Source organism: Leptonotus elevatus, chromosome 18 (genome assembly GCF_054856555.1).
Source record: "Leptonotus elevatus isolate MCC_2025b chromosome 18, RoL_Lele_1.0, whole genome shotgun sequence".
Taxonomy (NCBI): domain Eukaryota; kingdom Metazoa; phylum Chordata; class Actinopteri; order Syngnathiformes; family Syngnathidae; genus Leptonotus; species Leptonotus elevatus.
Genome location: NC_141256.1, coordinates 15,450,828 through 15,476,099, shown reverse-complemented (window position 1 = coordinate 15,476,099; position 25,272 = coordinate 15,450,828). Strand labels below are relative to the sequence as shown.

The 25,272-nt window shown below is 40.4% G+C and overlaps 1 protein-coding gene across 1 annotated transcript in view; it reads left to right on the top strand.

Moving 5' to 3' along the window:
• nbas (NBAS subunit of NRZ tethering complex) overlaps positions 1-25,272 on the top strand; it is a 102,905-nt gene that overhangs the window by 61,754 nt on the left and 15,879 nt on the right. The window contains exons 42-49 of the mRNA XM_086061444.1: positions 2,134-2,357; positions 2,548-2,658; positions 7,339-7,607; positions 10,276-10,619; positions 12,997-13,254; positions 16,045-16,247; positions 16,917-17,006; positions 17,926-18,109. Of these exons, the coding sequence (XP_085917570.1) occupies positions 2,134-2,357; positions 2,548-2,658; positions 7,339-7,607; positions 10,276-10,619; positions 12,997-13,254; positions 16,045-16,247; positions 16,917-17,006; positions 17,926-18,109 (1,683 nt within the window). The remainder of the gene's footprint in view (positions 1-2,133; positions 2,358-2,547; positions 2,659-7,338; positions 7,608-10,275; positions 10,620-12,996; positions 13,255-16,044; positions 16,248-16,916; positions 17,007-17,925; positions 18,110-25,272) is intronic.

Below are 25,272 nucleotides of genomic sequence, written 5' to 3'. Positions count from 1 at the left end.
GTTGGATTTGGAGCAAAACAATCGGACGTTTTTCTTCACCAGTTGGCTCAGTCTTCGGTTAAATGGGAATGCAGCGAAGTGTTAGTCGGAAAAGGGGAAATTTGGTCTCGTGCCGTGGCGCCTGAATCACGACTGCCGCTACCGGGCTCGGTACATTTGGGCCGTATTTTTTTCCCGGCGAGGCGAGGCGAGGCGCCCCTATCGATTTGCTCTCAGCCGCCACACTTGATGTGTTCCTCGCTGCCAAATTGAAGAAGCGAGCCCGACGAGCGTCCGTTCGCTCGGTCCGTGTCTCGGCTTTCCTGGAAGCCATTTTGGGGCCAAAAGAAAAAGGAAAATAGCCTCATTAGTTTTGCACTGAAAGGCAACAGGAAAGCGCGGGGAACTTGTCGGGTTCAGCGGGTGCAACGCGTTCACCGTGACGGTAAGCCTCCGGGGCACAAATCGTTTATGCACACTTTCTCCACTGCCACTCACGCACCTAATTTCCTTTTGTCTTTCAACGACAGCATTTACTCTTTTATGCCGCATGGCCTCCAAAAAACATAACATTGCATGCTGTGTAAAAAAAAAAAAAAAAAAACTAAAAACTTGTCTTCACACAGCAAATCCAATCCTACAGAAGCAATATAACATAACCATAGAACTAGTGTAATCACAATTACAGTAAATAGTTGTATAAAAAAAAAAACACTTCTACGACAATTTAATGAAAAACAGTACATTACGGTGTCAGCTGAGAATGTGGACTAGTTTGTTTTGCACACTGATAAACCAAGTTGCCCCCGTTTTTCTCTATTTGACATTTTTCTAGAGTGGACCTAGTATTGAGACTTGTGGAACACCGCTAGTCTAATACTATAATGTAGACAATTTTCATTACTACACTCTAAAAAGAATGTAGTAAATTGTTGAGTGTAAATTGTTGAACCAATTTAAGACTAAAAAGAAAATTGTTGACCAGCTTAAAGCATAATTTAATGTAATTTAAAATGTATATAAATAAATAATAAATATAATACAGTAATATATTGTATAAATCATATATATATATATATATATATCATAAAATATACAGAATATAAATCAATAATATATATGTATATAATATAATAAATAATCAAAATAATAAATAAACAAATAAAATAATAATTTTTAATAATTTAAAGCATAATGATGAGGTCATTAAGTTTAATTAATTGAGTTCATAAAACTTAATATATTAATTTTGGATTAATGTAATTCAATCGTGTGTTCCCACTTGAAGAAATTCAATGAAGTTGGTCAACAATTCTCATTTTAGACTTAAATTGGTTCAACATTTCTCTTTTAGAGTGTATAGCGTGTACTAGAGGGTGACATGGGAGTGGATTTTTACTCTTGTCCCAACCCACTCCCACAGGAAAAAAATATCAATCCCATCCGGTCCCGGACCATCCTAAGAAAATATATCCTGTCCTGTCTTGTCCTGTTCCCATTCAAATTACAAAAATTTTAGAGGTCAGCTACACACACACAAAAACATCAGTCCTTGTTTTTTTCCCTCCTACTGGATAATCCCGCTCCAGTCTGCTCCCATGAACTTTTTATCCTGTCTCGTTCCAATCCTGCGATTGAAGGTCAAATTGACTCCCATCCCAAATTGTCAGCCTCTTGCGTGCACTGTAAAAAGATGTGCTTTACAAAGTCATGTCACAACAAAGTCACCATTTCTGTAAAAAAAACAAAAAAAAAATTAAAAAAATAAACTGGTGGCATCCCGCAAGGTTCACTGCTCAATCCACAAATGTTATGGCATACTATTGGAATGTTTAAATTTTAAAAATTAAAAAGAAATATTTGATTTTTTTAAATATATTTATATATAAATAGTGGTGCTACACAAGTCTCAATATTAGATATGAGATATTATTCATTATCTTGTGATGAAGAATTTGAGGTTTGACTTCAACTCTCCATCCTGCAGCAGTATTATACATAAAAAAGGTGTCCTATTTTTAGCCTCACTTGTTAAACTTCCTCCCAGAGTAACTCGCACTAGACGGCCATCCTGAGAATAAAACGGCGTTAATTAGCAGCCTGTGCCGACATGTCCGTATGACTCCCTCCTCTCCCTCCTCCCTCCGCCGTCAGGCTGACCCGAAGGAGCTGATCCGACTGGTCACCCAGCACGTGTCGGCGTACGCGGGCTGGCCCCGGGACCTGCAGGAGCTGATCACGCAGCTGCACGCCTACAACGAGCGGCTGAGCGACTTCACGCAGGCGCAGGTGCTGCAGGGCCTGGGCCGCGGCGTGGACGTGCAGCGCTTCAGCTCCGACCCCGAGTACAAGAAGGAGACCATCCTCGGCCTGGCCGAGTGAGTCCAAACTCGATTTGCCGCGATTTATCCGTTTCAGAACGTTTGACTGAAAAACGAGTGGTGCCAAATACTGTCAGTCCTGATTTTCCATCTCGACGTTGGCTTTGAGATTTGTGTGTGCGTGTGTTTTATGCAGCACTAATGAGTGATCATTATTTTCCCTTCCTACGTGTTTGCGTGTTTTTAGGACCCTGGATGACACCGTGTACGGCATCTCGGTGTCGCTGGCTAAGCGCTACCGCGTTTCTCTGTGGGAGGTCCACATGACTCATCTGGAGTTCCTCTTCACAGACAGCGGGTACACACACACACACACACACACACACACACACACACACACACACACAGGCAGTGCATTTTTCTTTTCATCTCATGTTAACTGCCTGCAAATTGCTCCGTTTCACAGCATCCGAACGTCGTCACCCGACTTGCTCCTAATGTACTGTGCACACACGCAGCCACATTATTAGGTACACCACGCCGCCACCATCTTGCAAAGCCAAAGGCGAGGCAGCTTTATTTATATAGCGCATTTCATGCACGTACACTCGGCAAAAAATATAAACGCAGCACTTTTGTTTTTGCTCCAGTTTTTTTACGAGATGAACTCAAAGATCTAAAACTTCTTCCACGTACACAATATGAGCATTTCTCTCAAATAGTGTTCACAAACCAGTTCAAATCTGTGATAGTGAGCACTTCTCCTTTGCCGAGATAATCCATCCCACTTCACAGGTGTGGCAGATCAAGAAAGCTGATAATGGCTGGGTATCGGTTCTGTTTCCCTCAATCGATTCGATTGAGATTTTTCCCGATGCGATTCATTTCATTTCAATCAAATAGTGATTAATTGTGGAACATCGACAATTTTTCTCAAATGTGGAAAATGTGAAATTTGAACGTGTGTTATTATCACTCAAGTGTTACACAAACATTGACATCAGCAAGGACGAGTTGAAAATATTTTCATAATTCTAATTCAATAATTGTAAATATAAATTAAAAAGATTCTGAATGGTCAAAAAGTGCAATAAATCAGGTCTTTCATTAAATGTAAGAAAATACTTCAATTCATGTGAACAGCAATTTCAAGAAAACGAAGGAAAAAAATGTGGCCTATAAAATTCCATTTTCTTAAGAATTTATAGGAAAATAGTATATTAAAATAATCGATTCATGGTTTTATGAATCAATATCGGGCTTGAAAAGGAAAATGGATTCAATAATTATCATTTGATTTTTTTTTAACTCAGCCCTATTAGACACCATAATTAGCGCACAGGTGTGCCTTAGACTGGCCACTCTGAAAGGTGCCGTTTCAGAGTCTGGGTCTGGGGACTCAGAAAACCAGAACCAAACAAAACGGCACCTTTAAAAGTGACCTTTCATCATCAGTCTGAGGCACACCTGTGCACTAATCATGGCGTCTAATCAACATCTTGATGTGGCACACCTGTGAGGAGGGATGGATTAGATTGGTTTGTGAATCTTTGAGTTCATCTCATAAAAAAAAAATGGGAGCAAAAACAAAAGTGTTGCTTTTATATTTTTTGAGTACACATACATATTCAGGAATATTTCGAATTGCCTTGGTGGAGGTACTCGTTCTCAGTTTATAGATGCCGGTGGGTGTGCAGAGTCATGTGGTGAGCAATTATGCGCACACTGGGTGGGACTCATTCATTCATTTCAAGGGCCTTATTTGTATCATTTCTTAAAGGAGTCAATACAAGCTGTTTTTGTATTTATTTTACAGCTTATTGTATTATATATATATATACAACGTGCGCATGCGTGTGTATGTGTGTGAGCGCGCGCGCGTGTGCATCAGTGATAAATGTTCCCCCGTCGCGGTCAGGATGTAAGAAAATGCTTTATGGATTCTATTTCCTGATAAATTACAGCGGATTGTGTGTGCGCGCGCGCGCGCGTGTGCGTTTATGGACAAATGCATGCGTATCCGTCCGTGCATTTGTGTCTTTTGGGCATGTGCGGTGCGGAAAATTGATTGAATGCACGGCTGAGTGCTGTTGATATTGTAAATGGAGCAGGTGGAGGCCAACGGTGAATTTCAGGAGGGACTTTTGCTTTGTCTCATTGAATAGAAAGTGCAGCAAAAGATGGATTAAATCAGCGGGCCCCGACCGCCGCTGGTCTGAGGGGACATTTGCTGCTGGGGGGCCACAACGGCGACAAAAATAAGAATAATAATTCTTCCCAGTGGAGCATATGTTGTCATATGGGCACACAGAAGGAAAGCGTTAACATCCTTGGCGGAGGTAACACTCGCCGAGAAGCGACTTTGCTTCGTGAGGTGACGACTCGCCCACGCCAGCAAATGACACGAAGAGAAAACAAACAAACATCCGTGTCGGGTTGTCACTTGCCAACAAATTAGCCAGCCAAGATCACGTGGCGAATATACAGGCCCCGCATCGCTTCACACGATAATGTCACGGCGACTAATCCTCCGCGCATCCCACTTCCACTTTCATTGCGAACGTTTGATTAGCGCGCCCAGTCTTGTCTGATTGAATCCACTCTGACGCTGATTTAGTCGCTTTGCCACTTTGGAAAGCGACCGAACGGCGGACAGGAGATGCGACGACAAATGCGCCGTCCATCATTGAAAGAAAATGTAGCGAAAATGTGCTTCACTTTTGACAAGTCTAGCAAATGGAACGTTGCTACCATAAGTAGACCCACAAAAAGTCTCGAGTCACGCCAGAAAAAGACACAGGAAGTGGACAATGTTGGATCATTTGGACATTTTTTCAGTGGACATTTAAAAAAAGAAAGTGCCTCTTCATGCAATTTCTTTTAGCAACATGAATATTGCTTGCGTTGTCTATCTTAAGTAGACCCACAAAAAAGTCTCAGGAACCAATGGCCTAAACGATACAGGAACACTGCCATTTAGGTTCAAAGTCAGAATCACATTTCCCAGTTTCAAGGATCAGTTCTGAAGAATTTAGTTCCTGTTGCCAGTTTTACTTGAAATTTGGTGGGGATGCCTATCATGAAAAAAAAAAAAACTATTTTGACTCATTTTGCCCCTTTCCAGATCCAGAGGTCCTTTAAAAATAAAGATTCAGCCCGCACAAACAGTTTCACTTAGCAACATGAAAATTTGTTACATCGTCTATCTTGAGTAGACCCACAAAAATGTCTCAAGAACGCATCGATGAAAAAGACACAGGAAGTCTGCATTTTTGTTTTGAAGCAGCCATCTTTGATTCATTTTGGCTTTTTCTCAGAGATCCACCAAATAATATTCAGCTCACAAAATAAATTTCAGTAGAAATACAGTAGAAGTCAATAGAAGTTCAATAAAAGTCCATTTCAGTAGACCCACAAAAAGTCTCGAGTCACGCCAGAAAAGACACAGGAAGTGGACAATGTTGGATCATTTGGACATTTTTCAGTGGACATTTAAAAAAAAGAAAGTGCCTCTTCATGCAATTTCTTTTAGCAACATGAAAATTTGTTACATCGTCTATCTTGAGTAGACCCACAAAAATGTCTCAAGAACGCGTCTATGAAAAAGACACAGGAAGTCTGCATTTTTGTTTTGAAGCAGCCATCTTTGATTCACTTTGGATTTTTCTCAGAGATCCACCAAATAATATTCAGCTCACAAAATCAATTTCAGTAGAAGTCAATAGAAGTTCAATAAAAGTCCATTTCAGTAGACCCACAAAAAAAAGTCTCTTGAAGCCAATGCTAATTTGGTTTAAAACCGACCGTTTTTACTATTTTTTTCCCCTTTCCAGAGGTCCTTCGTATAAAACAATTCATTTAGCGATATCAAAACTGAAGCACATGTCTAGCATGAGTAGACCCACGAAAATTCTCAAGAGCCCATCCCTTAAAAAGACACAGGAAACCTGCCATTTTGGTTCGAAGCAGCCATTTTTTGAGTCATTTTAGCATTTCCGGGGTTCATTCAAAGAAAATTCAGCCCCTGAAGCCAATTTGATTTCGTACCATCAAATTTGGTAGATACAGTATGTGTGTCAGGAGTAGTCCCACAAAAAAAGTCTGTAGAAGCCATGCCAGAAAAGGCAGAGGAAGTCTATCATTTTGGTTCGAAGTGGGGACAGTATTGGGTCATCTTGGTGTTTTTCAGGGGGCCCCCAAAGTCTGTTTCAATCAGCAACATGAAATTTGGTAGGCTTGACTATCATGGGCAGACCCACAAAAAAAGTACACTCTAAAAAGTAACCCAATTATGGATCAAAAATGGACCGATCCATGTTTTTTTTTTTTTTTTTTCGTCTCATAAATGTCACAGAGTTAGTTTGTTAGTTGAAGTGGGTTTGTTTTTAATGTTGTAGTTCACTAATTATTTAAAAAAAAGAAGTGTTTTAAGTTTCACATTTCAATTTGTCAGTTTAAATTTTAACTGATCATTAGTTTTTTTTATTGTTTACACTTTTTTACTGTTTTGTTTAAATTTTCATGATTTTAGTCTTTTAATTCTCAAAGATTTGTTTTAATGTTCACATCTTTCCTTTTTTAAATTATTTTATTTATTTTTACATTTTTCCTGTTTACATTCTAATGACTATTCTTGTAATTATTCCATTCTCTTATAAAATTACCCACTCATATCTTAAGCATTTGTAACCGGTTTTAAAGCTATCACATTTATTATCATTCAGCGACTGAACACTCTAAAAACAGTTGGGTCAAAAGTAACCCAATTATAGCTCAAAAATGGACCGATCCACTTTATGGGTCCCAACTTTCTGGGTTGTTTTATACAAAATGACCCAATTTTTGTCCCTCAGTAAAGGATCTGACACTATTTATGATACTACATACTACACCATATTTAGACAATATTTATGACTTGTTTGACCCAAGTAGAGGATCGGTCCATTTTCGAGTATATCAAGAAGCCTTCCTTGCCTGAGAAGACAAAAGTCTTTCATTTGTATACTACGTCGTTGATTTCCCAATTTTTTGTTCTCAGTCTGTCCACCAAGAACATCGAATCCCGCAGCGAGTCGCTCGGCCTGTTCGCCACGCTGAAGGGCGACCCGCAGGCCTTTTACGGCCACATGAGCAAGTACGTGCTTCCCAGCGTGGAGGGCGGCGACCTGGGCCGGCTTCTCTACTACTACACCCTGCTGGACGCCGCCGGCTGCCGGCCGTGCATGCCCGCCGCCGCCGCCGCCGCCGCCGCCATCGCACCCGACAGCCACGTCAAGCTGCTCAAGAAGCTTCGCGCTGTGGCCAACGGTGAGTTTTCAATTGAAGGAATAATAAGTGATTAGGAGGGTGGGAAAAATGATGACATCATTGAGGGTCAGAGGATCAGGACAGATTTGAAATCTGATTGGTTAAAGAGTATAGAAGCATCGCTCGCCCTGACCGCCCATCAGTGACCTCTCCAAGGTCGTTTGCGAGCAGGTTTGGTTTTGTCGCTTAGTTTACAGTTTGAAGGGCCGGGCGATGTGGCGACTCATCTCCGAGGACGTTGGCGAAAGGTCAGCTGGGGTGTTCACGCCTCACTTGCGCCGTCTGCTTCCGTGATGACGCCGCAGCTTTCCACACATGCTGCAGGCTCGCGCGCACGTACGTGCACGGCTTTGCAGGGGTGTTTTTTTTTTCTTTTTCGTCTCATAAATGTCACAGAGTTAGTTTGTTAGTTGAAGTGGGTTTGTTTTTAATGTTGTAGTTCACTAATTATTTAAAAAAAAAAAAGAAGTGTTTTGAGTTTCACATTTCAATTTGTCAGTTTAAATTTTAACTGATCATTAGTTTTTTTTATTGTTTACACTTTTTACTGTTTTGTTTAAATTTTCATGATTTTAGTCTTTTAATTATCAAAGATTTGTTTTAATGTTCACATCTTTCCTTTTTTAAATTATTTTATTTATTTTTTACATTTTTCCTGTTTACATTCTAATGACTATTCTTGTAATTATTCCATTCTCTTATAAAATTACCCACTCATATCTTAAGCATTTGTAACTGATTTTAAAGCTATCACATTTATTATCATTCAGCGACTGAACGCTCTAAAAACAGTTGGGTCAAAAAGTAACCCAATTATAGCTCAAAACTGGACCGATCCACTTTATGGGTCAATTTGACCCAATTTTCTGGGTTGTTTTTTACAAGATGACCCAATTTTTTGGGACCCAAGTAAAGGATCTGACCAATATTTATGAGTTGTTTGACACTAAAAGTTGTGTCAAATTGACCCAAGGAGAGGATCTGTCCATTTTTGACCCATAGTTGGGTTACTTTTTGACCCAACTGTTTTTACAGTGAACATAATTGCTGTCATTATTTTTCCCGGTAACGTCACACACGTGATTGGTCGCTTGTTGCTAGGCGGAATTCGTCACCCTCAAGCATCAAACTTCCCCCCCACCCGCTGTCATTAAAAATGCATATACGGCCGAGCTTATGTGTTTGAATTGTGGGCTGGCGGCACCCCGCGGACGCACAGACATGAGAGGGAAGTCTTCTGTATTAAGTGTAAAATATAGACTGCATGGAATTACAAGAAAGCTCACATTCTACCCCATCTTTGTGTGTGCAATTTTGCTCACAGTATGATACAGACGAGCAGTCGAGTGTGTGAGTGGGCGGGGGGAAGTGCAAGCTCCTTTCTCTCCTCTTCTTCTTCTTTGCAGCTCGAGTGTCTGTCTGAGCCTGTCTGGGATTGCACGCGTGTGCGTCGCGGTTTGATATGCGCATCTGCATCCCACGGGCGGGCCACTGTTGAATATTTTAAGCTTCCACACTAATGTGTCTGTCTGCTTTACATGACGCAAAGCAACAATAGCAGCCGCGTGCGTATTTTGTATTGGTTTTAATGAATAAGGCTTGGAAATGTAAATCAAATTCATATACATTTTTTTACAAGCGTGGAACTGCCAGTGTGGCGTGAACATTTTATACTTGTAACTACTAGGGGTGTCAAAATTAGTACGTGAATTAAAGTTCCTTTAACGCCACCATTTTTTTATTTTTTTTAATGCGTGATTAATGACCGCCCCTTTCTTGGAAAGTCTGTACTGGGGGAATTCCAGTCGCAACGTAGCAGACACGTCCACGTCAACATTGAGCAGTAATACATTGAATAATAATGCATAATATTTGTGGAGACTGCGGTCAAGTTGTATTTTACAGTTTTAAAAAATGTGCAGAATTTCACAAGTTACTTCGTGTTAAAGATTAGATAGCTCTTAATATGAAAAGAAAAATGCTGTCACCAATGTCTTACAAATGCAATTATGCCCTCTAGCGGCAGAAAAATGACCTTATCACAAATCATTATCACACTCATTTTTTTTAAAGTACAGTACATCTTTTTAATATGAACTCAATTTTATGAATTATTATGAAATTACTGTATCAATGACTAAAAGATGCAGCCCTATTTCTATTAGTTTTTTTTTTCACTTTTATGTTGTTAACAAGTGTATGAAAACTAAGGAAAACATATTTGAATTGTACATTTAGTGCATATACAAAATTTGTAATTAATCGTGAGTTAACTATTGAAGTCATGATTAATTACTATTAAAAATTGTAATCACCTGACAACTTAGTTTAAACATATTTTTAACGTCAATGTATACGGCTATTTGAAAACGCTGTATAAATAAAGATGACTTGACTTGACTAATTTAGTGTTCTGTTAATGTGTATATTTAATTTCTTATACTTTCTTTTACTATTTTAAATATATATTTTTTGTGTCGTAAATTTAAATGTTTTAATACATATCAACCTATCTAAATCAATATAATAATATTTTTTTAATCTAATTCAGATTTAACGGTCAGGAGTCCCCACACTCATTTTGTTTTGTTTTTTCAAATCTTTTTTTGTGAATGTGCAACACAATAAACGGCAACATGTCAAATTAATTTCATTCTTTTGTTTGCAGGTTTAAACTACCGCCAGCTGACGGACGAATCCCAGGACCCTCTGGCCGCCCTGGAACCGGTTCTGACCAGTCAGAACGTGCTGTCCATCTCCAAACTGGCCTATTTGCTGCCGAGTCCCGGCGGCGGCCAGGGTGCGACGTTGTCCCCCAGCGCGGTCCACGGCACGTGGCTGCGCAAATTGTTCTGGAAGGGCGACGCCCAGCTGCTGAAGAGACCACCGCACAACGAGCAGGACTACCTGCACGCTTACGACACCTGCGCCAAGTACCTGGACCGGCTGCTTCCTGTCCATGCCGTCCACTTCCTGGATGACATCACCTTCTCCGCTGAGGCCGTCACGCAGGTAATTAATGACATTTCAATAACAGCCTGTTGTTTGTCTTCCTCCTGTTGCTCTTCACTTTTTATTTATTTATTTATTTATTTTTGCGAGAGAGCTCAGTATTGTTCATTTGGTAATTTTACCGATTCGACATGTCATCATTGCGCTTTTTAAAATTATTATTATTATTTTAATTTTTTATTTTGTATGTGTGTGTGCGTGAGTGTGTACTCATTAATTCACCTAAAACCTATAAAAAATCCCATACCGTTCACCTAAACCGAATACTTGTCAGGAGACCCGAGGAAGGATCAAAGAAAAGAAAGGAAAGTGAAATCCAGCACCGACCAGACATCACCTACTTTTTAAATGTTACTTTCTAGTTTCTTGTCCCTCCCTCTCTTTTCTCTTATCCTCTCCCGCCTCCCTTGAGGGAGCTAATTTCTTCTTCTCCCCCTTTCAGCGCCAATTAAAGTGGAGCACCCAGCAGGCTCTGCTGCCCTCCCCGCGCGCTCTTTAACGTGCACTTTATCTCCCTGAAACCTGCTGTCACGCCTTTCTCCATCAACTCCGAAGGGGGGAAAACCTTGACTCCTCTCACTGTCTCCCCTTCGCCCTCCCCCACCCCCATCCCGCATGATGGATGGCTCCATTTCCCACGAGGCCACCAGGCGAGGGCATCGCTGACCGCCCGCCGGACCCGTGTACATTATGTAACGTTTTTGTCGGAAATGCTGACTTTCTCTCGCCCTTTTCAGATGATTCATCACACAGAGAGCGTTTTTAACGTTTAACCTTCAGCTTGTAGTTACCGTTTACGGCGCTTACTTACCCACTCGACACTTTTGGGCCCGACACGGCTGAAAGAGACAGTCGCGGGAATGATACAGTCGCTAACTCCCACGCTGCGCATCAGACGATTGACCCTCGCATGTATAAACTTGCTGAAACACAAAAAAATTGCAAAACAACATTTTGAGGCAGCAGATGAACTCTACTGTATTATTATATTTAATTTTATTTGTACTTGCACGCGCACCATGAACGAGCATAACACAGATGCTGCAGTTACGCTTTGGGCCAGAGGTGGCAGTCGCGAGTACAAAAGTGACAAACTGCACAAAGATCCTTTAATTTAAAGTTAAATTTTTTTTAAACGCGCGATTAATGAACGCCCCTTACTTGGAAAGTCTCTACTGGGGGAATTCCAGTCACAACGCAGCAGACACGTCCACGTCAAAATTTAGCTGTAATAAATTTAATAATAATGCATATATTTGAGGAGACTGGGGTCAATTTGTATTTTACACATTTTAAAATGTTACTTCTGTCAAAGATTAGAAAGCTCTTAGTATGGAAAAAAATGCAATGAGCTTTCACCAACATCTTACAAATGCAATTATGCCATCTAGTGGCAGAAAATTGACCTCCAACAAATCAATATCACACATTTTTTACAGTACAGAGCGTCTTTTTAATTTTAACACAATTTTATGAATTAGGAAATTACTGTATCAATGACTAAAAGATGCAGCCATATCGCTATTAGTTTAATTTTTTTTCCACTTTTATGATAACAAGAGTATGAAAACGTATTATTTAAAAATATATATTATTGTACATTTTATTGTACACAAATGTGCGATTAATCGTGCGTTAACTATTGAAGTGGTGATTAATTACTATTAAAAAAATCTAACCGCCTGACACCACCCCTATTTATTTTTTATTTTATAGAACCACAAAAACATGGTGCAATTGTCAAGGAAGCACATCTGCCACGTTTTAGCGGTTTAGACCATTCAAATTTTGGATTGCTGCAAAACCAGCGTTGGCTGCTGGTTGACAGTTGAAAAAAAAAAAATGCTACTATACAATCACCCCCTTCGTGTATGTGTTGTCTTTTCTATGCACGAGTGGGCCATGAAATTCCATCATTATTATGAGGTCAATTTGGCTGGTCCACACATGAAAAAAAAAAAAAAGAAAAAGGTGCAATCCATTCACACCATTAGTGTGTGTGTGTGTGTGTCTGTTTCCTTGCAATTGAATGAAGTCTCCCAGCAGCCAAAGGCTTGCTCCTTTCCTATTGAATTGCTAACTTGCTCACACTGGATCCAATCAATCGCACCCTGCTGGCAGCCTTTATCTGCGCACTCGCGGCTTAAGCTCGCTGCTGGTATTATTGCTCACGTGTTGAATTCTACTGGCCTCTTAAAGTGTCCTAATGCCCTTAAAGTCCCTGTAACGTACGAATAAATTCGACGAGTGTTGTTAATGACCTTGTAAAATTTGAGTGATTTAAAAAATAAAAAATAAAAAGTGAGGCTTTGAAATTGTGAAAAAACAAACTCCTGCCTTTCTGATTGTGATGTCCTTCCGTCCAATTGGTGTCCAGCTGAGCATCCAGACGCGCTCCGAAGTGCTCCGGCGAGCCGCCAGAAACATGCGGCAGCTGTCCGAGAAGAACAAGAAACGAGGAGGAGGAGGAGGAGGAGGAGGAGCGGCATCAGGAGGCGAGGCGGCCGGCGAGCACGAAGGAGCGCAAGCGGCGGGGATGACTCTGGACGAGGCGCTGGCCCACCTGCGGCAATCGCAGGCCCACCTGGAGACGCTGAGTGTCGACTTTATCGCGTCGCTGCGTGACAGCCAGCAGGTAGTTAAATGCACCTGCCGTATCACTTTCACTTCATTACTTGACTTGTTTTTATTGGGCCACTAATAATATAATATAATGCAGCAACACTGCTATTAACAAAAATAACATGACAAAAGTGACAAAAACAGCATGAGGACAAAATAACATTTTATCTTACTATTTTGTACACTTACATTTGATTACTTTTATTATTATATTTATTTTATGCCCATTTATTTTGTACCATTTTTTTGTCTTAAGTCTATTTTTTATATTCTTTATATTGTTTTATTCTTTATTATTTTATGTCATTATTTTTTAGATATTGTTGAAAATATTACATTTTTAATATTTTAATTATAACTGATGATGAAAATAATCAAATAGAAACATTTCATTTTTTATTCTAAAAATGAATATATTTTTTTAATTTATAAATTAATATAAATGTATTTGAAAAGTCATATTTTTAATACTATATAACAATGTCATGTAATATAATACATATTGTAGAGTGATATTTTTTCTTAAAGTACACTTTTTAAAATAATTCCGTTTTTGGAGACCCTGGTACCGATGAATGACATTTGAGTGTTTTGAGTTGTGAGTGTCATCGCCAAATGAATAGAACTTGCATCTCAAAGCACCACTGTATTTCCTTTTGGGAATTGTTGGAATACTCACACGTATATCGTGACACGCGTGCTGCGGCCAACATGCAAAATCTCTTATCTCTTGTCTCATATGAAGATGAAGAAGATGAAGATGAAGGCCACTGCCACCTCCAGTGTATGTCGTGGCCTTCATTTTGACATTTTTTCCTCCATCGGCTCCATTGTGGATTTTCAACACTTCCACGCTGGAGTGTGTCGGTCACGCTGTTTCTCATTAAGCAACTTCTCCTGCTGTCACCTCCCTGTTGCTTCGTGTGTGCTTGTGCGTGCGTGCGCTGAAGAAGTGAGGTTAGGATTTGGCCAGTGTTGCTATGCGACGGTGAGATCCGGGTAAAAGTCGGTCATTTCTGACTCCCGCACGTTAAACGCATTTAACCCCCGAGTTTCAGTTTTTTTTTTGTTTTTTGTTTTTTTTACATTTCTGTTTACATGCGTCACAATGCAAAATGAGATATGACACCCACAGCGTGAAGCGACCCGGGAGCGATTGTGTCATCACAGGTAGATGAAAAGGATCTCACCATGAAATTGTCCTTTTTGTCAAGATTTGCCTACTTTTGTCTCACCTCGTCTAAACCGCTTTGTTAATATCGGCAGGGAGCGTGCCATGCCGTGCCGTGCGTGTGCGTGCTTCTCGGCCGGCTGACAACAATAAAGTCAAAAGCATCGCATCTGCCATCTGGGCCCGATTGGACCCTTTTCCCCAAGAGACATTTGCGATTTGACTTACAACAAGATGCGAGTGTCGCAGACCAAATGGAACTTCCCAACTCCTCGCCGCTTGCGCTCAGGGCCAAAAACGCTTCTCTTCACTTCAGCGCAATCCGCCACCACAATAGATAATAACGCGGTGAATATCGCCGCTGTGAAAGGCTGTCGTTGCAGCCGGCGGTTTTAACTACCACAAATGTTTGTTTATCCCCTGAAGGGCTTCTATCGCGCCGCTTGCTTGATGGCCTTCATCCAGATAAGTGGAGACAAGTGCATTGTGGGAAGGCGTTGTTGGATTACACCATACTGTATTATAGCTTCTTGCTTCTTGCTCAAGGGTCCCAACTGCGTCCATTTGGGAGAGTGGTGGCACGATTACGTCTCCAACAGCCCCTTTAAGTAAATCCATGTCAAAATGTAACAAAAATTCACGCAATAGCAAAAAGAGCAACAACAACGAAAAATGTTGAGCACATCCATGTTGACTATTTTGTTAGCTAGCTAGTTAGTAGTATTAGCTAGATTGATAGCTAGTTTCCCAGCTAGCACACAAGTTGGTCAACTAGTAAATTCGTCAGCTAACCAGCTCGGTCGGTTGTTTGGTTGGTTAGTGGCTTTACCTAGCTAGCTACTGATATATACATCTGGTTCATGGGTTAGCAACCTTGTAAGTCAGCAAGCAAACTATTTAGCTAGTATGATTAGGTTTATTGCAAGCTACGTAGCTTAACAAACTAGCAAGCTAGCTAGTTAACTCATTGACTCCCAGCCATTTTGACCGAAGCAACCCCGTTTGCTGCCGGCTGTTTTACTGGATTTTGACAAATTTTACAAGGCCTACAGAATATAGTGTTCTCTTGCTATAAAAAAACACACAGCCTTTTTTCTATCTGTTTCTGTTTTGCAGCAATTAGCATTTGGATATACCAAAGTTTCATCATTAGTCACAAATCTGTTAAAAACAGTGGGGAAAACGGCTTTTTGCAACACGGCCCTGGTTGATCTCTTATACTCTGCTGCCACCTGCTGGACGTTTTTTTTTTGTATAACTACCATTGCGTTAAGCAACCTCTTCATGTCAGAAGCTGTATCAAAGCCTTCAATATGCTCTAGCATTAAAAAAACGTAAAAACAAACAAACATATAAATATGTTTTTGGGACCATGGCAATATTTAAAATAGAACGTTTTCATACGTTTTTGGGAGCAAATGACTTAATCGGCTTTCTAACTAGTTGGTTATTTAGTTAGTAATTTAGCTAGTTAATTACTATTATTAACGTGTTAGTTTTTACAGCTAGGTAGCTCTTGAAATGGCAATAAACTAAACTAGTTACGGTTAGTTAGATAGTTAGTTAGTTAGATAGACTCGGCCATTCCCCCCCAAAATTTATTTTCTTCTCTTTACTTTCTATCCGTTCCAGGAGCAGCTGCGGGGCTACAGTCGGCTTTACGATCTGTCCCGCTCCGAGAAGTCCAAGGTCCACGAATTGGCAGTCACCATGGCGACCGATGGCCAGTCTCTCCAGAGCATCCGGCAACTCCTGCATGTTGCCGTCGGACCCCTGGACCTGTCCGTCAAAAGTGTGCTGCAGGACGCTGTGGCCAGAGTGGTCGCTGTGCTTAGGTATTCTGTGGTCTGATTTTGTGATAATATCTCGATGCAGCGCTAATCAGCCATGTAGTTGGTTAGCTAGTCAACCAGCTTTAAACACTTTTCAAAGACTCTCTTTAAAATGCAGTGAAGGTACCAGTTAGGTTAGTCAAGTCATTTAATTGGTTAGTTGGCTGGTTAATTGAACTATATTAGTTGGATATTTAGCTAGCTAGTAGTTAGTAGGATTGGGTAGTTACCTACTATACCTAACAAATTAGTCTTTTCACATACAAATTAGTTTGCATCAACCGCCAGTTTAGATTGAGCTGGCAAACTCGTTTGATGGTCAAACACTAGCAACCTGTGATAGCAAGTGGCCACATGTATAGCAACGAGATAAGAGGTAACCAATTCCACCCAATAATGTGATCATTGTGAGAGTGAGAAGCTAAAAATAACGCAATGATGGTTCTTTTTTTTTTTTTTTTTAATACAACGATTTGCTTGCAGAGCATTTAATTTGGATTGTGTCCCTGAAAGTAAAGCCTTTGATTTCCTTCCGAGTGCTTGTCCCCCCCCCCCCCCCCCGATACGCGTCGTCATTTGCACTTCTTATCGTAATGAGCCCTTATATAAGACCATTGCCATCATTTTATCCTCACTTTTCTGCTTTGTGTGTGTGTGTGTGTGTTTTTTTAGCGGCGACCCCGACGTCCTGACAAACCACACGGCAGCCCTCGGCGTGCTCGAGGCCATCGCGACGGCTGTGCAAAGCAGTGCGCAAAAGGGGTAGGTCGCGCACACGCACACACGCCCATGCATGCACACGCACGCACAGGACTCGATGGACGGCAGCAACACGACATCTTTCCAGCTGCTCCCTTTTGATTGACAATGTCAGAGAGGTGTTAACAGTGTGTGGCATTCTGCTGGTCATACATCCCAAAAATGTGTTGAAAGGATTTTACACGAAAATGTTGCCGTTAGTACACTACAAATTTCGGGGTATTTATGAGGCTAGCTAGCTGTTCAAGTAGCCAACAAAGGAAGGTAGAGCTTGTGTTTTTACTGCAGTTGGTCAGTTAAGCTAGTTATTTGTTTGGTTAACAAAATACAATTGGTCAACAAGCATTTAAATTCAATTCAAGATAGTCAATCAATGTTAGGTAGGTCGGTCGGTTGGTTAGTTGGTCAGTTAGCTGGCTAGTTGGTTGGTTGGTTAAATATAGCAAGTTGGTCAGCAAACAAATATTTAGTTAACAGAAAAAAAAAATCCTTTACTAATACCTTAATAGAAAGTTAGGTAGTTCACAAATTAGTTAGGCATGAGACAAAAATTGTTTCGTAGTAAAAGCCAGCCAGCTTGTTTATCAACCGGGAAACAATTTTGTTAGCTTTGTCGCTTGTAGATTATCTAGTGCTCTACTCAATTAGCTGGCAAACTAGTTAGCTAGCAATCTTTTCTTTTTGTAAACGAGTTAGCTAGCAAACCAACGAGTAGCATGCTTTTAGTTATGGTAGTTGTTGTCTTGCTGGTTAGACTAAGAAAAAAAACTGAAAGCATTTCTTTCTACCAAATTAGCGAGGACACCTTCCAGTTATTTTGAGGAGTGCGTGGACTTGGCGGAGGTCTGTTTTTTGTCCAGACAGACTGTGTGGCAAGCTGTCGGTCACAGGAGCTGACTCGCGGCTCATCTCACTCTTCCAGCGACAGCACGGTGAGCTCCGACGACCTGCTGGCGTGGCTGCGGCCGTTCTGCGGCGACCCGTCGCTGCCGGTGCGCCCTCGCATCGCCGTGCTGCAGATCCTGGAGAGCAACTTCAGCGTGCGAGACGCGGACGTGCGACTCCTGCTGCTCTACAGGACGCAAGCTGTCCTCAAACGCAGCGAGGTAAGCGCGCGCACTTCTCATTACGGGGACTCTCGCCGGAGCGCAGAACTCCTCAAAGGCTTAAAGATGAAAAGGAAATGGACATTCGTTTCTTGCCATTCTAGGAAAAGCGCTATATCGGGCCAGATATCATTTTTTGGTATATTAATGTTCGGGATGTCACAGTCACATATTTTTTTTTACCCCGGTGTCCAAGTCCAAGCCACTGGATTTTGAGTATCTGCACACGGAAGATGACTATGACTTTGGCGTTTGTGAGCTTTAGAATCTCCAGTGAAAAGTTTGGCCATTCATTCTCTTGATTGACTAATTAAGGGTCTGCTTAATTCATGTGTACATGCGCGCTTGGCAGCAGTCGACAGGCGGCCGCGCGGTCCTGTTCGCTTTAGCTGCCAGGCACTTAAAATGAAACGCACACGCGCGGACATGCACAAATGTGCACTGCAGAAGTGAACAGCCAAAAGAAGCAGTTAATTCATCCTTTTTTTCTTTTTTCTTTTTTTTTAAGGACTTTGACTTTCTGCACTCTTTCCCCTCGCTGCTTTCAAAGGTCTTTCAATGTGCACGCAGTCTTTTTGTCGACACATTTGAAAGGTTTAATGTATAACATTTCTGCACTCAGAGTGGATACCCCCCCCCCCCCCCACACACACACATTCCTGCTCATTGCTTAGCAGCTGAGGGTCAGGCCAAAGCCTGCTTCAGATATGTACAGAGACACCCTCGACTCATTGTCATCATTATGATTGCTCGGCATATTTAGAGGGATTAGATGAGTAGTTGTCCACTGGCCAATGGCTACATTATTTTTGCCTCGTTTTTTTGGTATTAGACATATTTTTGCCAGCAAGTAAATTTGTTAATTAACCAGTTGGTTGGTTGGTTGTTAATTAGCTAGTTTGCTTGTTAGTCGGTTATTTTAAAGTTGGACTAGTTGTTCAATTAGCAAACAAATGATCATAGTATCAGAGTCAGCTGGCAAGTTATTAGCATACAATATAGCTAGTTGTTTAGTATTAGCATGCTGGTCTCATGTGTTGAACGAGTTAGTTAGCCAGTTGTGCAATTTGCTGAATTCAGCTCACAACATAGTGGTGAACTATTTATTCATTAAAAACAATATTAATTTCAATAAAATGTTCTATCACATTAACATATATTTTTTTAATATAATCACTATGAGACAAACGCTAATTATATGACTTAGCTTGTTTCCCTCTTCTTTGCTTTACTTCTTGCTAGCCGCTCTTGTTAGCCACTCCAGCGAGTTCTTGCTAGCTTGCTCTTGCTAGCTCGCTCACTCCAAATAATAATTGTTAGTAATTGGTGGTACCGAAGTCCGCTTGCTTCAAAATCGTTGCATTCGATTAGCTCGCCACTCGACGGCACTAAATTCTAAACACGTTACCTTTAAGTTAAATTAATTAACTCGTTAGAAGTGTCAGTCAGCTCACAAACTAGTTAGCTCAATAGTGTTTTGTTCGCTCACAAACTAATAACTAGGATTCTGCAAAAATAGTTTACTATGAACATACGTGTAGTTAGTTAGCAAACTGCAATGAATTACAAGGATTAGCCCAAAGTAGTTAAGTCTTCGCTTGCTGGTTACAGACTTAGTAAACAAATTAGCAAACAAAGCGAGACAGTCCGAAAGATGGGAAGAAGGAGCCACTTTGATGCATCGTCAGGAAAAACGACACGCCGGCATTTAGCATTTAGCTCGCGGCGAGGTGAAGCCTGGCATGGATTTTTTGACTTGATCCGGAATGATTAGTCATAACCACCGACAGTTAAAATGTCACCCCTGTCAAGAAGGGAGCGTCTGTTTCCTGCGTAAGCGTAGCATGCGCGTGCGCTAATCCATATCGCGCGTCACGTGTGGCCTTTTGCTCTCGACACAACAATTTACTTTATTTGTTTGTGACATTTGGCAGACAAAAAAAGTGACATGAATGCAGATTCTGCAAGCAGCGTGAATGCTCGCTTTGCGCCTGCTTGAAAAGACCAATTTGCATAATTACCTCCACCAAGGAGGATTTCATTTTCATTTGATACCAAAAAAAAAAAAAAATAATGTATTTGTACAAACGTTATCGGCAAAACATGCTCTTGTACGGAACTATAATGTGAAAGAACCCGAGCGAGCTAAGCGACGTCTTCCCGGCTGGCCAGATAAATAATCAATGTGATGGAGGCGAGGCCGCTCTGAGCAGGTCACAGGTCGCGATAGCTCGTCCTTAAACTGCCCTTTCGCTTATTTTGAGCAGACTTCATTCACGACCTTCAGGGGGGGCTTCTGCAGCCAACACTTGATTTAGTTTTTAAAGCTCATAGCCTGGAGAGACGGCCTCATGTCATTTCGCCGGTGCCCGACGTGGATGATTCAGTCTGCAAAATAAAAAACAGGAGGAGGCGCAATAAAACGAGAGCAGTCTGATGAGGAAGTTGAAGTTAGGCGAAAACGGCGGCCCGAGGATGAGGTGAAATCATCCGAGTGGGAAGAACAAAGTGGGATGTGTTGGATGGGGAACGCTGGTTTGTTGTAAGCTAAATTGGAAAGCTGACTGCGTATGTACTCAACCCAAGACGGGTTTGGCAAGTCAACGGTTTCAGCTGGTCCAACCATTTGCAGGGTCACAGTTTTAAATAAAATATGAAGACATAATCTCACAATCAGTGGACCTAGTATAGAGCCTTGTGGAACACCACATCTATCTATCTATCTATCTATCTATCTATCTATCTATCTATCTATCTATCTATCTATCTATCTATCTATCTATCTATCTAGGATGGATGGATGAATAGATGGATAATGGTGGTGTTCTACAAGGCTCTATACCAGGTCCACTGATTGTGAGATTTTATAGATAGATAGATGGATGGATGGACAGATAGATAGGATAAGAATAAGAGACATTAGCTAGCTAGCTGTCTGTCTGTCTGCAAATTTTTACCCACATTGTTCTCCTCGCCGATCGGATCCTGGTCGTAAGTAATTGCACGTGTTTGCGTTCACGTGTCGTCGCTTGCAGCGTTCCTTTTTTCTCTTTGACCTTTTTCTTGCTAATGGAATATTCATGGGATACACCCCCATTTCCCCCACCCCCGAATGTCGCATGCATGATGAAGGACAGGGCCGAGGCTGGCTGCAAATGGGCTTAATATTAAAATATACTGTACGTAGGTGTGTGTGTGTGTGTGTTTAATATTGATATTTTAGGGCTGAACTTTCTTGTCAAGCAGATGTGTGTGTGTGTAGATGGGCTCAATTTGTTTTTGTCTTCTCATTTCATTTAACCTCGAGGTCCACACTTTGCAACCCCTCCACTTCTTTCGCCAGCCCAAACTCAAGCCGCTTTTCCCATTCTGTAGTAATTGTCAGTAATCTGACCAAAAAGCAGTGAAAAATCGTTTGTTGTGAAAAAAAAAAAGCACCAAAAAAAACCTTCCCCACTGCAAGATGAGGTGCCGCTCAATTTAAAAGTAGAAAGTAGGAGACAGGATACTTTACATGCGCACTATGTGATCGAGTGCGTGTTCTCATCTCCACTCTTTGAATTGGTGATAAACCGCCCGAACGCAACATCCCGCTTTTTGCCCTTTCCTTGTTTGCGTCTCATTTTGTCTCTTATCGTCTTTTTCTTTTTTTTTTGTCTTTAAATCCTCGACATTGCTCTCTCTCTCTCTCTCTCTCTCCCGCCCGTTCTCTTTCTCTCGTGCAAAGTGCGCGACCTCTACGACTTCATTCCCGGCCGCCGCTCGGGACATTAGCTGCAGCGGGTCGATGAATATTAATGAGCTCGCAGAAAGGCCCAAGACGCCGCCGCTCCCCGGTCGAGATGCACTGACAAGCCCAAATGCTGCCTCCTGACGCTGACGCTCTCTCGGGTCAAGGACAAGGAGATAAAGCCGCAACTTTTAAGCGATGATCAAGGTAGACTACTGTGTGTTGTTCACATAAGACGATTAAAGACCCTGTAAAGTGAATTCAGAATAGATATTTATTTTTAAATACATTAGAAATGCATTACTGAAAAGTAGGGCTGCTCGATTTATGAAGAAAATATTCCTCCCGATTCCCGATTAATTTGGTACGATCACGATTAGGATAATCATTTGGTTTTTTTTGGTACGATGCAAAATGTAAAAAAAATGAATACAATACTTAAATAATAATGAATAAATAATAATAATGAGTAAGTAATAAAATAAAATAAAATAAAATTTCTTTGAAACACTATAATTATGCAACATGTATTAAATTAGTCATTTTAAAATAAAAAAAGGTGCAAATATATAAATTTAAACAACTCCAAATTAATATTAATCATCTTTAGAGTTGTCAAAATGTTTTGTAGTTTTTTATTTGTTGTTGTCGTATGTTTATTATTGTTATTGTTTTTATTCTTTTTCATGTTCAAATAAACTCAAACTGAAACTCAAAATTAATCGAGTAATTGACAAGTAATCGATTATCAAATTATTCAACATCTTTTTTAATAATCGTTTGGAGGCTTTTTTTAAATTAATTTTTTAAATGTCCAAATCCTCTGATTTCAACATATCAACAATAATTGTTGACTGATTTTTGTAGTCCTTCATGAAGGAAGACTGATTATCTTCTGTGTTTAATCAAAATAAGACATTTGCAAACATCAGTTTTTACTTTGGAAAACAATGACCGAACCGGTAACATAGTACTTAATAGTACTTGGTTAATAAACAGTCGTCAGGGAAGGGAAATACTTTTGTTATACACTTTAATGCAAAATTAAAATTAATCCAATTAAATGATTAATCGATTGAATAATCAATAGATTCATTGATTCCTGTCAAAAAGTACTTTTTGGATTGTATTTAAATGAGTTGAACTTGATGCTAATGTCTTTATTTTCTCAATTGAAACGCGGCATACGTTTAGCGAAAGGAAATACTCTTTTCCAAATTTGCAATCGTTTCAGCATCCACTTCATTAACATTCAGGTGACGTTGGAGAATTATTTGAAGTAATGACACATAATGGCATCCAGCCTCCCAACGTGTAATTAAGCCATGAGTTATGTAAATTTGCTGTAGATAACTATCATTAATTCTTCAAGCATCTTCTTTATTTGTCCCGACTCCACCTCAAACAATAAAACTCCCGTCTTGATTTTATATTCAGCGTTTTAATTTCTGGCAGCCGCCTCATTAGCATGCGCACTTTCATCCCACTTTGCTCGTTTAACATCGCACAACGCTGCACATCCTCGGGGTACGCGCCAAATTAGTGCTCGGACGAAGGGGGGGGAAAAATAATAAAGGGCAGCAAGACACTGAATCTTTTCTTAATTTTCTCTCCTCAGCACTTTGAGAGCATTAGTATGCATTTAAACAAGACGTAGTGTGCATTTTTTCCCCCACAATTTAAGAATATTTCTGTGGCAACTCGTTTCCATTTACAGCTGAGCCAATGGCGAGTCCAGCGCTTGTTGCCGTGGCAACCGAGGGCGGAGCTACTGTATTAGTAAAACAGTGGTGCCTCACGAATACAAGTTGACAATGCGTGTAACTCAGAACACTCGTTTTTCCAAATCATGTTTCCAATTTGACACCGCGACTATCAATGCTAATCTTAAACCCAACAGTAGCGTTTTCCATCGTGTGTTAGCATTAAGCTACCGGGACCATTCTGAACTCAAGGCAGCGCTCATATCTCAAGTTTGTGCTCACAAAAGCTATTACGTATCAGTCAGATAACTCAAAATTCACTCGGTTGTTTCATTTCACAAAGCGCCCCCCACATTTTTTTTAATATATATATATATAAAAGCAATTATAAAGTTAATTTTCCATAACAAAGAAGTTAATCATTTTTAATACTCAGACTGATAAATAATAAAACACTCAGCCTTAACAATTCTTGGAAAATATCGCCTAGTGGGAAAATGATGGTAATAAAGGGAAGAGGCTTCGGGATAAAGCCCTGCGGCACACCGGTGCAAACAGTGGGGAGGTGTGGGATGGAGCAAGTTGAAGGAATGTGATTGTGGCAAAAAAAAAAGTGACAATTAAAAAGCAAAAAACAGACAGATTTAAGTTTAATAATAAAACAAAGTTTTTTCATCTAACATCAAGAACATTTGCCAACATTTTTTTTTGGGGGGGGGGGCAGTTGTGCAGTCATTTTTTATTTTAAGTTCCATTTTTCACAACTCCAACATCTCATTATAAAAACGAATAATAACAAAACGAGCATTGATTTAACATCTCAAATTGACCGAAGTCATCCACAGGGAGCCTCATTAGCGTGTTAGCGCTTAGCACGCTACATTAGAAACACCTCAAATGTGGCAACTGCCCAGCCTTGATGTACACGTTGGCATTTCGCCGCACAGCATGGCATTCTTTATTAAGCCGTGTGCGCGGCTTTCATGTTAAAAGATGAAAAAAAAAATTATTAAAACATTTTATGTGCAGAAGGCAATTTTCAAAGGTATCTGACAGCTTGGGTGTCACCGCGTTTATTTAGCGAGGCTTTTATGCCTTGGGGGAGGTAGTCAAGGCGACATATGGAAGAAATCCGTTTATTGAAGCGCCCGTGTCAGTGATGGTTTTTGATTGTGTGTGTCCACCTCCACGAGCTTGCTTTGTTGTGCTCCGTGTGGGTGTGTGCGCTCGAATGTGTGCTTGAATAGATGGAAAGAAACCTCATGCAAGTATCTCTCACGGGAAAACGCATGGCGGTGTAGTCACACGCGGAAATTAAAATTTATAGTAAAATTATGAGGAAAAGTCAAGTTTTTTTATTTACCCAATCCCATCCTATATTTGTGGATTTTTTTCCCCTTGATTTTTCTCTCATGGTAATTATAGGGTAGTATTCGCAGATTAAAACAATTAAATAATGATTTGTGTACTCTAGTGGTGCATCATTATTAACTCATTCACTGCCATTAACGGCTATAGACGTCAAAAAATCATTTGAACTATTCATATTAGTTTAACGTTTTTTTTTCCACTTTTGTGAACAAGAGTATGAAAACCTAGAAAAAAAATATTGTACATTTAGAACAGATGTAAAATTTGTGATTAATCGTGAGTTAACTATTGAAGTCATGCGATTAATTACAATTTCAAAAAATTATCGCCTGACGCCCCTCATTTTTTAATAATATTTT